At 45.0% G+C, this 17,044-nt stretch overlaps 1 protein-coding gene across 1 annotated transcript in view; it reads right to left on the bottom strand.

Annotated features, from left to right (window-relative positions):
- The window catches only part of HMCN1 (hemicentin 1), a 206,510-nt gene extending 189,766 nt beyond the window's left edge, over positions 1–16,744 (bottom strand). The window contains exon 1 of the mRNA XM_068141310.1: positions 16,416–16,744. Coding sequence (XP_067997411.1) covers positions 16,416–16,683 — 268 coding nt within the window. The 5' untranslated portion in view covers positions 16,684–16,744. The remainder of the gene's footprint in view (positions 1–16,415) is intronic.
- Between the last annotated feature and the right edge of the window lie 300 nt (positions 16,745–17,044).

The raw sequence follows: 17,044 nt of genomic DNA on the forward strand, positions 1-17,044 counted from the left end.
CAGAACAGCAAAGCAGAAAACACAGCTTTTTCTACCTACACCATGGGATGTTTGAATGCAAGTAACGAAGAAAGAGCTCAATGCTGTGTAGCCACAATACAAAAGGTGAAATGGGCTTCAGCCATCACATGAACACCCACAGCCACAATTTCTAAAGATTGAAAGGTTTTATGTACTCCAAAACTACCAGAAGGGAGGTTGTAGACAGGCTGATGATGGTCTCTTCTCCCATGCAGTCAGTACCAGAACAAGAGGACACAGTCTCAGGCTGCACCAGGGGAGGTTTAGGTTGGATGTTAGGAAGAAGTTCTATGCAGAGAGAATGATTGCCCATTGGAATGGGCTGCCCGGGGAGGTGGTGGAGTCACCATCATTGGAGGTGGTCAGGAGGAGACTTGATGGGGTGCTTGGTGCCATGGGTTAGTTGTTTAGGTGGGTTGGATTGGTTGATGGGTTGGACGTGATGATCTTGGAGGTCTCTTCCAACCTGGTCCAGTCTATTCTCTTCTCTTCTCTTCCCTTCCCTTCTCTTCTCTATTCTATCCTATCCTATTCTATCCTATTCCATTCCATTCCATTCCAAATCTGCATGTAAACAAGCCTATGCAAATTAAAAACATGCTTCATTTATTTAGAGCTTTTCTTATTTGCATGTTTTATCTCAAACCATATTCATCATCCCCATGAAGTAGGCATGCAACAGCAACTCTTCAGTTGTTTCCCCATGGCCTCAACCAAAACACATTCAGGAAGTTCCATCTGAATAGGAAGAGAAAATTCTTTGCTGTGAAGGTGCTGGAGCCCTGGAGCAGACTGCCCAGAGAGGTTGTGGAGTCTCCTTGTCTGGAGAGATTCCAAATCCACCTGGACATTGTGATCCTGCTGCTGTGGATGACTCTACTTTAGCAGGGGGGTGGACTGAATGATTCCCAGAGGTCCCTTCCAACCCCCACCAGCCTGGGATTTCTGCACCTTCCCTCTTACAGAAAAAAACTGGGCATGGATCAGTCCAAGTGGCTATGCCAAACCACCAACACCTTAAAAGTTTTCCTTAAAGTGACAATGTTGCTCAATTCTTTCAAATGTGGTTTAGCCACTACACATCATTTTCATCTGACTGTACCATGGCTCATTTAGGTAATGGAATGATATTTAATTATGCTTTCAGGGGTGGGAAAAGGACTGAGCTCTTGCAGTATTGACATGATCCTACCTTTCACACCCTAAGCATGAGCAACAACAGTAATATTTGGAACAAAGCCTGACACACAAAGCAGCTACATTTTTTTCTCCCACTGTCAGCATCCAGAGACTGTCTGGATCAGCACACACACCGATCCTGGGCAGCTCAATCTTTCCAGTTCAGTTCAGCTCATTAGTGATAGGGACACTCACTCCCTTCCCACTGCAGCTTTGCCAGCTGAATGAACTGCCAGCTCTGCCCTCCAGAATCACCCATACTCAGGATTTGTTGGTCCAGTTCAGACACAGAACAAACTCTAGAAACATACTTGCTGACCTGGCCAGCACGTGAGGTGACAATGACATGTGTCCTTGCCACACCCTCATCCCTGCTGAGGCCAGCATCAGCCATCATGCACACTGAAAGCAGCTGAAGAACAAGTTCTCCATCATCTCCATCACCCACCTCAAACAATGCATCCAGTTCTGGTGTCTCCATCATAAGAAGGGCATAGAACTGCTGCAGCGAGTCCAGAGGAGAGCCACAAAGATGATCCAAGGGCTGAAGCACCTCTACTGTGAGGATAAGCTGAGCGAGATGGGGCTGGAGAGGAAAAGAGTCCTAGAGCTGTCTTCCAATACCTGAAGAAACCCTACAGGAAGGCTGGAGAGAGACTTTTCATAAGAGTGTCTAGAGACAGGACAAGGGGGAATGATTTTAAGTTGAGAAAGAGTAGGGTTAGACTGGATCTTAGGGAAAAGTTCTTGAGTACAAGGGTGGTGAGACTCTGGAATGAGTTGTCCACAGAGGCTCTGGATATCCCCTCCCTGGAGGTGTTCAAGGCCAGACTGGATGAGGCCTTGGGCAACCAAGTCTAGTTGAGAGGCATCCCTGCCCATGGCAGCAGGGTTGGAGTAGATGATCTCCAAGGTCCCTTCCAACCTAAGCCATTCTACAATCTCCGGCACAAAGCTATCTGTGGCTAATACAACACATCTTTCAGAGCAAGAATATGTTGTCTTTAGCAGCAACACATTTCATCACCAGGACCCAGTCTGTATACGAAAAAGAAATAAACTGCCAAGAAATTGTGAGATAAAGGAGGGGAGTGCTGAGAAGGGACACTGAACCTCTGAGGGAAAAGGGTCAATGGAAATTTTGAGAAAGAGATGGGCTGAAGGCAGACACAAAGAAGATAAAAAGATGTGGGAGTCCAACAGATTATGAAAAGAAAACAAGGAGTAAATATTTCAGGGACAAAGAAATGATTTGTGGGTTTGTGGTTGACACAGAGGACTGACTCAGGAGTAAGTCACATGAATTCCTTGCTCTGTGGTTCAGTTTATGTAAAATTTAGAAAGGAATGACATAATCACATCAAAACAAACAAAGAAACAAAACCCAAAACCCAAACAACAAAACCCCCACTCATCTGAAATACCCTACAACACCAAGATGTAGGGGTTTAAGTAGTATGTCGTCAAATGAGGAGACAACACTCCTGGACATGAACCACTGCCTAATCACCATGCTATGCTCTCCAAATGCTGTAAGAAAGCAGTCAGAATGTTACCCCACCCAGTGCACACCATGTCCTCCTTCAGCACTCTACCAGGGGCCCCAAAGCTGGGGCCATGCCACTTGCTGGGGGCTAGCAGTGCTTCTGGAAATCAAACTCTGGTAACAGACAGTAGTTAATGTGTGCACAGTGATGCTGAAGAGCTCTAATTAAAACCACACCACTATTGTGCTGGTGCTATGCAAGCTATATCACATAAAACGGAGAAGTGCCACAGCACAGCAATTCACCCAAAGGTTGGCAGCAATCAGTCTCTCCACCTGGGTGCTCCAGCTTTGCTCCCTTACCTAAAGGTATGTGCTTGCCTGTTTCACCTACTTACAGCCTAAAAACTAGCTCCCAGACAGCAACTGTAAAAAGTCACAATCTCTTGAGAACCTCATTAAACCAGGACATGAAAGACACCACAGTATTCCTGGCTGTCGGAAGGCAGAGGACTTGCTTTTTTTTTTCTGTGCAGCTTTCCTCTTCTTCTGTTGCTCAATAAACTCTAAGTGCAAACACATACTAGTTCAGTGAACTAACCAAGACCTCACTAACTAAACAAAAAGCCCTGTCCTTTGGAAAAACAGCCTTGAACATACCATTGTACAGCTTAAGAGAACTCAGGAAATGTTTCAGTGATACTCAGCATCCCCAGAGACACTTCACTTCAGCTCATGAAAATACACTGGTGTCCAAGGCATGAAAATTACAATGGCTTCCTGCTTATACCCCCCCCCCCCCATCCCCCAGGCTATGAACCTAATTCAAACAAGATGGCAGGAATCCAGCAGTAACCTATAGTCACAGATTAGAGCTGCTATCCCATGCAACCACAGCAGACATTCAGCTGGGCCTACAGCAACACAAGACATTCCTTCCTTTTCATTTAATTATGCAAGCCCACCCCCACTCAATCCCCTTCAGCAAGGTTTTCCCAGGCTGAAATCCTGGGGTCTCCTGCTTTTGGTTACACCTCATTGCAGAATGGGCTCTACTGTTTTCTCATTTAGCCTGCTGTTATGAGGGTGATAGTGGGAATTTGGCTCTAACACAGGCTGCACAGAATTCTCTTTTAAACCTGTCTTCCGATTCTGTAGGGACAGAACAGCAAAGGAAGAAGCACTGCAGCTCCCATGAACACTTAAGCACTGAAATAGAGGGATGAAGCTCACTCCCTCTCAACTGTAGTTCTGAGGGCCAGCTGTCATCCATAAGAGCTGGCTCAGGCAGGCACCTGGAAAGAGTGAATTAGAATCCTCTCTGCACAATGCTCACACATCCAAGTTTATCTTGGGAGCTCCACTATGTTGCACACAGGCTCTGAGCACCAATGTACTTAACATCACTAACTGCTGTATCACCAAGAGCATGCAGTAAGGAAGCTGTGGCTGCAGAGCACCTAAATGAGTCTGCTAACAGTGACACATTACTGATAATAAATTCCACACTTGGAGTTATCATCTGGTGCATGAGATGTGTGCAGCCCCTTGGCATGGTGTCTGGGAACTGTCACATTAAACGTGCATATATTTCACCAGTAATGCTCTGCAGACTGAAATCTGTGGCTCAGTGTGTTTTAGGAACAGGGCTACAACGGAGCAGAGCTGGAAAACAGTGTCTCTGTGACAAGGAGCACCAAGGATGCCAAAGAAAATAAACATGGAAAAGTACATGGGATAGAGGACAGTAAGCCCTCATACCTTCATAAATACATACAGCCTGTTGCATTTGCATTACAGACCAACAATGTGCATCACAGCTCCCACTTCTGCCTCAGCCCCATGAATGATCAGCCTCGTAACTGCCACAATTACTCCTTCAGCTTACACCGGACAGGCTCTGCTGTGCACTCAAGGTCCAAACCCTGCTGGTAAATTGCAGAAAAGGTAAATGAGGTGCAAGGGATTCTGATAAGCCACATCATTAGGCATCTTCCAACACTCACCACAAAGTGGACTTGCAGAAGTCACTCAGTTTCCTCAGCACTACCTGATTTCAGCCCAAAATGCCTTAACAAGGGCAAGTCCTTCAGGGCTGAAGGCCTGGGTTCAGATCAGAGACATCATAGTGTGGGCACAACCTATTACCCTGTGTGAGCAAGGTTCATAGTAAGTATTCAGTATCACAAAATCCCAGACTGGTGGGGGTTGGAAGAGACCTCTGCAGATCAACTAATCTAACCCCACTGCTAAAGCAGGGTCACCCACAGCAGCTTGCCCAGGATCAAAACGTCCAGGTCTCCAGAGAAGGAGACTTCACAACCTCTCTGATCCATATGGCAGGATGAAAAGCAGTATGAAACAAACCTCAGGGACTACTATTTGGATAGTCAAACCCACAGCAGGAAAAAGTCAGAAAGCAGAAAGCCTCTCACTTGACTTCATACCTCCTAAATTTAGGGCTTTGGCTGAACTAACCTTTGCTCCCTCCACAGCCAGTGAAAACAAATGAAACCTCCAAAGAGAATTTAAAAATTCACAAGTGCTGAATTGCTCCAGAAAGGTGCCAGCTTGTTTTCATGAATTACAGAAAGAGCCTTTGGGTACACCTAGTCTCTTAGCTGAGGCTCTTCAGTTAAGTGCCCAAAGTGAAATAGGACTAATCCTGTGCTCAGTGTCATGGCTTCATTTATCTTGACATAACATGATCCCACTCAAGTGCCTGAGGAACATGAAGTCAGTGTGCATGGCAAAAGCAAGGAAAAGCTCAGCTCACATCTACCGTTACCATAGAATAGGTTGCACATGTTCTCAAAAGGCAACAAGAGAAATTTAACCATAGCCCACATGAGGATATGCATGACCTAAACCACTCCAATCCCACTTGAAAATACAACACTACAAACTACCCCTACACAAACTGCAAATCCTGGAGCCAGGGTCCACCCAGCAACAACTACAAAGCATGACCCCACAATGGGCAAACTGAAGGATCTCATACATCAGGTTTGAGATCAACACACCTAGATCAGGAAATCCTAAACAATGGCAATAGTTATAAGAAATGCAAACACATTCTCCCTGGCAGGAGTAAAGAAAGCCTGTGAAGCTGCCAGCCCAGAGCACATTTCGTTAAATCCATCCTATTTCTTCTAACGAAGCTGTGGATTGTCAAGGCATGGTGAGCCAGTCAAGTAACACCATCAGTCTCTTTCAACAGAGAAATTGTTTTGCCATTTGCAAACTGGAAAACATGTGTTCTCAATATTTTCTCTGATGTATGCCTCCCCTTCGAAGTCCACAGCATATGCCAAAAAATCAAACCATTAATTTGGAAAATATATACCAACTGGCATCTGAAGGCTTTCTCTGTCTAAAAGGCTCCTCCTGTCACTCTTGAGGCCACATTCGAAACACATTAACTAAATGAAATATCTGCTGCTTTTCCATACTCCTTAATCCAGCTTATCCAGATCCTCAGCTGACTGAACTGAATTCACTCTAGCACAAATTCCAATCAAACTCCAACATACACAAAGTGCAAAGAGCGAGTCGAGAAAAGCCTGCAGAGACACATACATCAACTCCATGCAGCTCCAGGGCTCCTCACCAGCTGGTACAGCAGGATGAAGAATGTCACAGACACATAACAAAGCACCGACCCAATATAAACTCATTTTGTTCACTGCCTCCCTACACAGGACATGTATCCTTTACCCTTCTGCAGCAAGCATGTGGCCCAGCTACATATCATGCCATAGAGAGCCTTCACAAGGCACGTGGGCATGTACTCCTGTATGATCCAAATCACTGATGGACAGGAGCAAGGGTTAGGGATCACTGAGTCAGTTTCCAGTCAGCTCCTGCGGATTTTCTCCTTCACTCTCCCCTGATATGTTACATGTTCCCCAACATTAAACTGTTTGAGCAGGTCCAGAGGAGGCCACAAAGACGATCATAGGGTTGGAGCACTTCCCCTATGGGGACAGGCTGAAAGAGTTCAGGCTCTGAGGAGACCACAGAGCAACCTTCCAGTACCTGAAGGGGGGTAGAGGAAAGATGGAAAAGGATTTTTCACAAGGACTTGTAGTGACAGCATGAGAGGGAATGGATTGAAACTTGAGGAGGGCAGATTTAGAGTAGAGACTAAGGAGAAATTCTTTACAGTGAGGGTGCTGAGAATCTGGCATAGGTTGCCCAGGGTGGTCATGGATGCCCCCTCCATGGAGGTATTCAAGGTCGGATTGGATGAGGCCTTGAACAACCTGGTCTAGTGCAAGATTCTATGTCCCTGCCTATGACAGGGGGTTGGAACTAGATGATCTTTAAGGTCTCTTCCAACTCAAACCATTCTAGGAATTTATAAACTCAAGCTCCTCTCTTCAGTAAAGACATTCACCAATAACTGTCCACCACAGAAGGCCTTGCTTTTCAGAATTATCTTCTAGCATCACCACTTTAAGGTTAGCATTTCAAGAGGCAAACGTTCTCTGGTTAGCCTCCTTGTCAGCTTCCCTCAGTGTATTTCCCTTCCAATCCATGTTACAATGAACACTACTGCCTCAGAGTGAGATAAAGATGTATAGAATATTATGCCTCCTTCTTCATTCCATTCCCATGGCTTCTCACCAGGCTTAGTCCACTGCAAATGACTTAAAAGCATAATCTGTATCTGGATTAAAAGCTACAGAACCCACACACCACCTTTTCCTTCTCAGTGACATGTATGATCCTGCAGCAAAATCTACATTTTGCTGTCTAATAGTGTTGAGAAAATACAACAGTGGTAAGTGACGTGAAGGAAAACCTGCTCTCCTGGGAAGTGACAGTGTTTTTCAGGTGCACAGAGGGGTAACAGTAATGTGAAGATTCTAAACTGAGAGAGAGAGCTCTCACATAAAAATCCACTGTACTGGGGAGTGAATTTAAAGCTCTGTAGCATTATTTGCTGTGGTGTTACTGGTGGCTGAGCTTGCAAGGGCACTGCATCAGTGAGTGGTGTTTAAGAAATAGCAGCATGTGATTTGGTCTGGAGAAACCATCCTCCATCTGAACTCCAGCATGTGGAGAACAGGCATACACTGCTACACAGCAAGCTTCATTGGCTAAACAACATCAGCAATAATTATTGGGACAGAATAACACTGGGATGCATTACTAACCAGCTACAGAGCTTCTTGTGTAGCTGCCACCACTTGGATCTGAGGACAGCAAAGCAAAATGGAACAAATATTTCAGTAGGCAATAGTTTTAAATGCAATCTGAAGAATAACTAATAATGCAAAGCAGAAGAAAGTGAGATATTGGAGGCATTATCACTTTTTTCCTAAGGAAAAGACAAACTCCACTGTACCACCAAGTACACCCAAGGATAAAAATCCTTCCTCTTGAAAAAAAAGATTCAAGAATCAAGGGGAAATTATCCTTGTGCTTACTTTCAGGGCTGAACAGGCAAAGTTAAGGCAGTAGAAAAATAAGTTGTACATGATGTTGTAGTAGGATTTTGGATGATGTGACAACATTTTGGCTGTCTCAGATTTTGGAGCTTCTGGCACTAGCAATACTGTTGTCTGTAATCTACATAAACAGCTGCTTTTAGAGAGACCCCAGATAACTCCTTCCAGAGGAACAAGAACCATGTAACCATATAGAACTGCTTTTATAGATACCACAATGCCTCTGTTAATGGTAATAAGGTTTCAAAGTAGGGTTGTAACAGAAGTCTCAGATATAGAAATACCTGAAGGTGTTATCCTTATCAACTCAGAGTTGTTCGTGATAATATAGTCTGGGTGATTGTCACTCAAAAGATGGCAATAACAATAAAACTGAGCAGCAGTAAGAATACAAAAGCAGTATTTGAGCTGTAGGGAAACAGTATTTACTGAAGTATTCAATGGTGAAATAATCAGTAACAGTAACACTTTAACATTTATAGCACAAAAGGGCAGATTTCACAGTTATTGTGCCAAGTTCTGGCTATCATTTGTCTTCAGACATACCAAGACAGCACTCAGCAGTTGTAAATTTACATTATGTCTCCTAAAATGCAAAAGAACACTCAAAACTTGGATGTGCGCTCATTGTTGTCACTGTGTATCTAAGGGAGTCCAAGATAAACTAAACCACTAACAATCCAAAACCTTACACAATCTTGAGTTTTTCAGACAGGATGTTCAGAAATTTCTGGGGCCACCAAAGAACACTACTCTGAGAGATCAGCCATGACAGCTTCAGCCTGCTATCCTGTGATGCACCAGTACAGCAACTGCACCACAACAGGGAGATTGGACTTCTCAAATCAATAATTTTTTTTCCCCACTTTGGGAACCTATTAAGCTATCAAAATAAGACAAATATTTGAATTACATGGGGAGAATATATTTTTTTTTTTTCTCTGACCTTACTCTTGACAGTTAGGGCAACTCTTCTTCCTCTTTCTTGTAAGAACTACGGGATTTTGATAAGTACCCAGTGCTTGCATAACATCTGCCTACCAGAACTTCATTAGCAAGCAGTTTCTCACTCCTTGCCAGCATGATAACTAGAACCATAGACTGGGCTGGGTTGGAAATGACCTTTAAAGGCCATCTAGTCAGGAACATCTGCAATGAGAATAGGTTGCTCAGAGCCCCAGACAACCTGACCTGCAATGGTTCCAGGGATGGGGCATCTACCTCTCTGGGCAACCTGGGTCCTTTCTCTCCAGTCTACATCTCCCTCTTTTAGTTCAAATCATCACACCTTGTCCTGTCACAACAGGCCTTGCTTTTTAAAAAGTCTGTCCCCAGGTTTCTGATCAGACCATTTAAGCACTAAAAGGCCACAAGAAGGTCTGCCCATGAATTAGTTCAAATATTAGACAGTCTTCAAACAGTTGTACGTAATGAGGAAGGTAAAAAGACCTTCTGCCCAAAGACAGGTAGATCTATACACAGAATCCACCAAGTCCTCAGTTCCAATGGGCAGAGATGCTCATTTCCATTTCACTGTAGGGTTTGCAGAATACAGCAGATTGATGTGAGCTCTGTCCAGGACACATACACACAGCAGAAAGCCAGTGAATCGCTTTCTTAAGCAAAAGATATACTGCAAAACACTGGCAATATCTCTCCTCTGCCCCTTCTCTAACCCCTTTAGTCCCATCACTGTATCAAGTTAAAGACCCTGTTTGCACCCACACAGTGCTGAATGTCACCCACTGAAGCACATTGAGGAAGCTTACACCATAGCACATCCCAGATGACAGACCACACTCAAATAAGTGCTACAGCCCACAAACACAATGGAACCAACAGCTCTGCAGACCTCCAGAATGAGAAACACAGGTGAACAGCACACCCAGGAGCTCCCAGACTTTTTCTTCTGCTGCCCCATCCCTGCTGTGGTGCTGGCAAACTCAGTTACTGGCATGAAACACCATATTGCCCCAGACTTGTCCTCTGTGTTCTGAAAACTACTGCCACACAGTTCTGTTCATGCTCTGCAGTAAAGCTAATACCAAGCCTTGAATTATTTCTTCCCCCATCCAAAGGAAGCAGAGAGAATCCTGCAGACAAAGGTCTTCTTTAGAAACATTCAACTCTCCCAAATGGGACAACTGATTTATACACATTCAACTTTTGCCTGAAAAGTTTAATAGACACCTATACACCTGAGAGCAAAGCCTGAGACCAAAACCCTCAAGTGACAGAAGAATGCAAAAGGCTAAGTGCAGGGGAACATTGAGAAAAGCCATCAGAAGAGTCCAAAATAAGAAACATTCTAGGGGATAAAGAGGGGGCAATGTAGATACAGCACTGACAAAGTGGTGGCTCTCGTTGGAAGCTGAATTGAAACAAGAGGAATTTCAGCTGAGCAGGGTTGGAATTTTACTGCTACACTCACAGGACAAATTATTCTTCATCACTCACAAATATTTTTTTCAAGGCAGAAGTTCACATGTTAAGGAAAGCTCACACTTCTTCACTGCTGCACACAGTTTTCCATCTCCCTTTGTTACCCACTTGTAGAACCAGAGGACTTTTATAACAGGATGTATAAAATATTTTCATTCCATTAATAGCCTACTTTTAATTTCTTGTGTTCCCCCTTTGGAAAAACCATCATTTCTTCTCCCTTATAACCTCTAAAAAAACCCCAACCCAAATACAAACAAAAAAATTACTATTAAACCTGCAAAAACCGAAGTTCTCAGACCTTTCATATGACCTTCTGAACTTGTTCCAAGCTAGTAAGTGGCTCACAGCCTAACTGCTGTTACCAAATATAGCACTGCAGTAAAGGAGATCCCAGGTTATCACAGAACCCCAGCAAAGAGGGGGATAGAAGACACCCCTGGAGATCATCCAGTCCAACTCCCCTGCTAAAGCAGGGGCACCCACAGCAGCTTGCCCAGGTTCACAGTGTCCAGGTGGGTTGGGAATCCCTCCAGAGAAGGAGATTCCACAACCTCTCTGGGCAGCCTGGTCCAAACTCAAAGCAAAGAGGTTTCTCCTCCTGTTCAGATGGAACCTCCTGGGTTCTAGTTTGTGCCCCTTGCCCCTTGTCCTGTCATGAGCATCACTGACAAGAGTCTGGCCCTATCCTCTTGGTCCTCACCCTTTAGGTTTTGCGGAGCATTGATCAGATTCCCTTTAAGGCTGCTCTCATCTAGGCTAAACAGCCCCAGAGCTCTCAGCCTTTCCTCCTCACAGAGATGCTCCAGGTCCCTCAATATCTTTATAGTCTCCACTGGGCTCCCTCCAATAGTTCCTCATCTCAAACTGGACAACCCAGAACTGGATCCAGTACTCCAGATGTGACCTCGCTATGACAGAGTAAAGAAACTTAATTCTGTGTCTTTACTCCATGACATAAACAGAACTTTTGTCTCAAATATAAAGGAGTAGAATCATAGAATTGTCTCAGTTGGAAAAGATCTCCAAGATCATCAAGTCCAGCCATCAACCTAACACCACCATGGCCACCAAACCACATCCTGAAGTGCCATGGCCACATATTTCTTCAACACTTCCAGGGATGCCAACTCCACCATCTCCTTAGGCAGCCTGTTCCAATGCCTGACCACTCTTGAAGGAAAGGAATTTTTCTTAATCTCCAACCTAAACCTCCCCTGGCACAATTTCAGGCCATTTCCTCTCACTCTACCACCTGATACTAGGGAGAAGAAACCAAACCCCATCTCACTACAACTACCTTTCAGAAGGCAAAAGCCAAGATACTCTATTTCTAGTTCTCCTACTCACCTAGGCTGTAACCCTAGGTGGCTGACTGAAGTCCAATCCTATTTTCCCATCTCAAAAAAGCAGTAGTAACATTCCCCCTTTTGTCACAGACAAGGCAATATGTTGCCTACTTGATTTGTAAGAAAAAGGGTTAGCAAATGTTCACACTGGAGATCTATTGACATGCAGAATATTGACAGGAAGACATCATCCCATGCACTGGGGAAGTCCGGAGGTTGTATATTCCTCTTCTAATTAAAACTCATTAGTGGCCTTTGGTCTATCCACCAGTCATTCACACTGAAGGAAGGCTTCATAGAATCAAGTGGAGTTAGTTATTGCTGCTATAACTCCATTAGCTTTACAGAGAAATACTCAGGATGAATTTGTCCCTTTAGACTTATTTTCCACTCCAAAATTCCTTAATGGCATAAAGAAAAAATAGAAAAGCTGGCCACAGATGTTAAATAGAGACACTGTGAGTCCAATGCCGTTTCCACAGGATACAATGGGAGTGAGTAGAGCAGGACCCACAACACGCAACTGCAAAAGCATTTGCAAAAGCTTTAGCTTCAATTCAAAGTTTTCCTTTGCCAACTCTTCTGAATTTGGGAATTATTTTTTTCCCATTTTTTCCATTGAACATAAGTCTGCCAAGAGACTTCTTTGTCAACAGCCCTTTTCACTGTCTACAAAACTTCTGTGATTGTGTGTAGGCACTGGAAAACCACAACAGAAAATTTTCTGTAATCTGTTAAAGCACTGCACATGCTTACACATGAAGCAGAATCAAAACAAAAGGTTTTCCAAAATGGATGCCTCAGCATCCCACCAGATGGGACAGAAGGATCAGAACACAAAGCCCATTGGAATTTTATTTCTTTTCTGTAGGCCATAACTCTATGCCAAAAGCCCCAGGTTTGATACTACAAAGTTTACTTGTCAATTACTGCCTAGGGCTGGAGCACCTCTCCTACTAAGACAGGCTGAAAGAATTTGGGCTGTTCAGTTTGGAGAAGAGAGGGCTGGAGGAAGACCTTGTAGCTACATTTCAATATCTGAAGGAGACCTACAGGAAGATGGAGGAGGGCTGTTTGCAAGGGCTTGTAATGACCGGAAGTTGTAGAGAGCAATGAGGTCTCCCCTCAGCCTCCTCTCCTCCAGAATAAACAACCCCAGATCCCTCAGCTGCTCTTCACCAGACCTGTTCTCCAGGCCCACCAGCTTCACTGACCTTCTCTGGACACTCTTCAGCACCTCAATGTCTTTCTTGGAGTGAGGGCTCCAAAACTGAACCCAGTATTCAAGGTGTGGCCTCACCAGTGCCCAGTAGTACAGGAGCATGATCCCTTTCCTGCTCCTGCTGGTCACACAGTTCCTGCTACAGGTTGTGATGCTGGTGGCCTTAGGAAAATAATGGAGTTAAAAGCCAAATCTATACCAACTTCAAACTGTAACTACCCATCAATAAAGAACATATCTGGATCAAAGCAGCTTTACACAAAGAGAAACCTCCTTGGATCTGAGGTGCAACTACTGCACTCCCTGTAGAGTCCTATTTGCTTGACAGACCACAATCCCTCACAAAAACATCACGAAAATGTCTGTAGGCAGCTACATAAAAAGCTCTTTCTGGAAGAAAAAATGTCAGTTGACAAAATAATCAGACAATCTGGGGGAGGAAAACACAAAACAAACACTCTCATGTTCATCAACTTAGTAGAGCAATCACCAGGAAGAATACCACTAGGTAAATTAACTGGACATTGTGAAATACAAGCTAAGTAATAATTTCTATTATAGTTTTAAGAGTCACTTCTCTCTATAGATGCAAAAATGATGTTGAAGAACTGGTCACAGCAGTATTTCCTGCATTTTCTTTTCAAGAACCTAAGCTTGGTCATCATGACATGTAAGATCCTGTGGTGTGTCCTCCTAACTCTAAGAAAGACACAGAGAAACAGCTTTCAGAAAGTAAGACAAAATGAAGTTTAACATTACACATTCTCCACTTTCAAACAGCTTCACAACCTCACAAGTTATCCATCACACTCAAAAGTAAGGCTCCCTCTGGCTGTGCAGGGAAGTTGGACTTCCAAGAGAGACATGTAACAGGATACACCAACATGCATTTGCCAGCAGCTCTTTGTTGTGTAGGGCAGCTCTCTGTAGGTTTAAGTTTCTCCACTGAATGAAATCAAACATTTGCCAAGGAAAGGGGTCTCCTGTGGAAACAGAAGGAATGGGGGAGGAGGAGGAGGAGGTAAGAAGCAAGAAGTCTGCAAAGGGAAAAATGTGATCCAAGCAGAGGAAGGTGGCAGATTTGTTGCTAGTGGGGTATGTACTGAGCAAGAAGATGATGGTACAGCAAAGCATGAATGAAAAAAATTAGTTTGTAACAGAAGCAAAGATCCTTGAGAGCCAATGGCAGCATGAGAGTCAGGGAGATGGGAGAAAATGAATGAAGAGGAGAAAATGTGCAGAACAAAAACTGAACAAGGAAACAAGAGATGAAAAAGAAAAAACTAGCTATTGAAACGAAGGATTTGAAAGTGGCCTGTGATGAAACCTAACCATTACAAACTACTCAGGATGTACAAGTTGGAACTTCTTTCTACCAAGTATGCACAAAACCAAAGGGCCCATCCACACAAACCTGCAGACTTGCTCTCATGGCTGGTACAGATACACAAGCCCTCAGCAGATGAGAACTATCAACTCTTACAGCAAGTCACTCGGGTGAGCAGAAAGGGAAGATGGATAATCCAAGCGTGACTGTGGAGAGGGAAAATAACCCAAAACCACTCCCAACACATCATGCTTATTCTTTTTTGCCCCTTCCAAGGGGAAAGCGCACCAAGAACTGTGAGCTTGATTTTCCACTAGGACATAAAAGAGTCCTAAATTCTACACTTAGCCAAAATCTTGCCTTTCTTGCTTATTTCAGTGGCACATGATTTTTAAGTCCCATATGTCTATTTCATAAAATAACAAAAAGTTAGAGAAGGGTGGGGGGGAAGGAAGTGACATCAAATGTGCAAACAGTAAGGTGCATAAGCTGACCCTTTTGTGATAGGACACTCTGATATCTCAATGATGGAATCTTTGTTAGAAAAATAAAAATAGATCACTTCTATGAGCTTAGAGACAACAAGCCAGCAAAATTTGCAAAGACAAGTTCTTCTCTAATTCTCCAAGCACTTAGTTTCAGGTATTTATAACAACACCAAGCACCTGTCTTGTAAGCAGAAGTATCTGTGGCTGGGGGAAACATGAGACACAGAATCACAGAACAGTAGTAGTTGGAAGGGCTCTCAGGTGGGCATTGAGTCCAACCTCCCTGCCAAGGCAGTTTCACCTAAAGAAAGTCACACAGGAATATGTCCAGGTGGGTTTTGAATGTCTCTATAGATGGAGACTCCATCACCTCACTGGGCAGCCTGTTCCAGTGCTCCAGCACCCTTAAATGAAAGAAATTCCTCCTCATGTTTATATAGAATTTCTTGTGTTGAAGTTTGTGTCTGTTATCCCACATCTCTGGTTTTCACTTGATGACATCCCTGTGAAAATTGAACTCTGGAAGAATTAACTTCTGGAATATCATATGATGACATACTCCATGGAAACTGGAACTAAAGAGGTCATTTTCAAGGGCTCTTTTTCCCACTCATTGATAATGTTTTCTTATTTTTAAAAAGGAGGTTTTACTGCACAGTACAGCACATGCCACCAGCCTGGGGCATCCTATTCCTATTTCCTCGAATCACCAGAAGATACTTGACAAGGAAAGAGGAAGAAAGCCAGAGAAAAGGGATAGGAAGGGAATAGAAAACAGATGCTGAAAGAGAGGAATGCATAATGTACAGCAGAAAGAGAGAGGGAAAGGTAAAATGAGGGGGAAAATAAGAGTCCAAACCGAAAAAAAAAAAAAAAAAAACCACAACAAACAAACCCAAAAAACCAATCACACCATGTAAAGTTTTTTGATCATTTCAATGCAGGGTTCTGAATGCAAACATGGGACAAGAATGAAGGAAAGGTGCAATGGTGTTGTGGGTGTTCAGAAGTGTACTCCTAGAGAAAGGCATCGGAAAACAGTAGCTTTATTAGTAGTATACATCGTGTTGTCTACCAGGAGAGGAGGTCAGAAGCCTACTCTTCAGCGCAATACGCTGCACTTAAAGGCTGCTTCGTCTGGATCTGATGGTATTTGTACGGAGAAGCTTCAGAAAACGTTACATGTCCCTGCGGCAGCAGAGAACCGTGTGGCAAGCACGGCTAAGGTGCGATAGAGATATGTACGCTCCAGTCCCCTAGAAGCGCTGGAAACCCAACCTTCTAGGAGAGCCAGCCCTGAGCAGAGCTCCTCTGCGGTACTTCCCGGGCTCCCCGGCATTCCTTTCCTTTCCCTCCCGCCCCTGGCCCCCCTCGCCGTGTGCCGCGCTTGGGGGACGGCGGCGGGACCCCGCATCTCGGCCGCACCTCCCGGGACAGACTCCTACCTGGGTCGTGAAAAGGCACCAACGCGAAGTTGTACAGCGGTCTCTTAGGTCTTTTTAGCGATGTTTCCAGGATCTTGGATGCCCCCTCGATAACTTGCACCAGGTCGTCGTACATGGAGCCGGTCACATCAAAGACGAAGGCCAGGGTGGAGGCTCCCTCCGGCACTGCCTCGCCACCCGGCTGCGGTGCAACGCGGGGACACAGAGCGAGGAGCAGCACCGCGCTCAGCCCTGCTGCCCACGCTCCGCTAACCCCGTCGAGAGCCATCTTCACCTCTCAAGAACTACACTTTGCAACGCCCGGCCCGGCGGAGCGCACACCCCGGCGACCGCCCACCCACCGCCCGCTCCCCTCAGCGCGGAGGGCAGGAAGCGCCGCAGCTTTTGTCTGCGCGCTGCCGCTGCCCCGCTCCGCCTTTCTCACCGGGTAGGGCTGGGGCAGCACCGCCCCGAGAGAGAGGGCCGAGTCCCGGCCATGCCGCTAGGTGCGGAGCTGCTGCCGGCGCGGATGGGGCTGCTGCCGTCTCAGGAGCCCCCGGTCGCCGCGGACTGCCCGGCGCCAGCCCCAGCCCCACCTCCCGTGGCGCCTGCCCTCACCTCAGGGCCCCCTCGCGCCGCGGCACTCGCAC

This window comes from Melanerpes formicivorus, unplaced genomic scaffold (assembly GCF_026170545.1).
Source record: "Melanerpes formicivorus ecotype bairdi unplaced genomic scaffold, bMelFor1.0.p_v2 SCAF_7, whole genome shotgun sequence".
Taxonomy (NCBI): domain Eukaryota; kingdom Metazoa; phylum Chordata; class Aves; order Piciformes; family Picidae; genus Melanerpes; species Melanerpes formicivorus.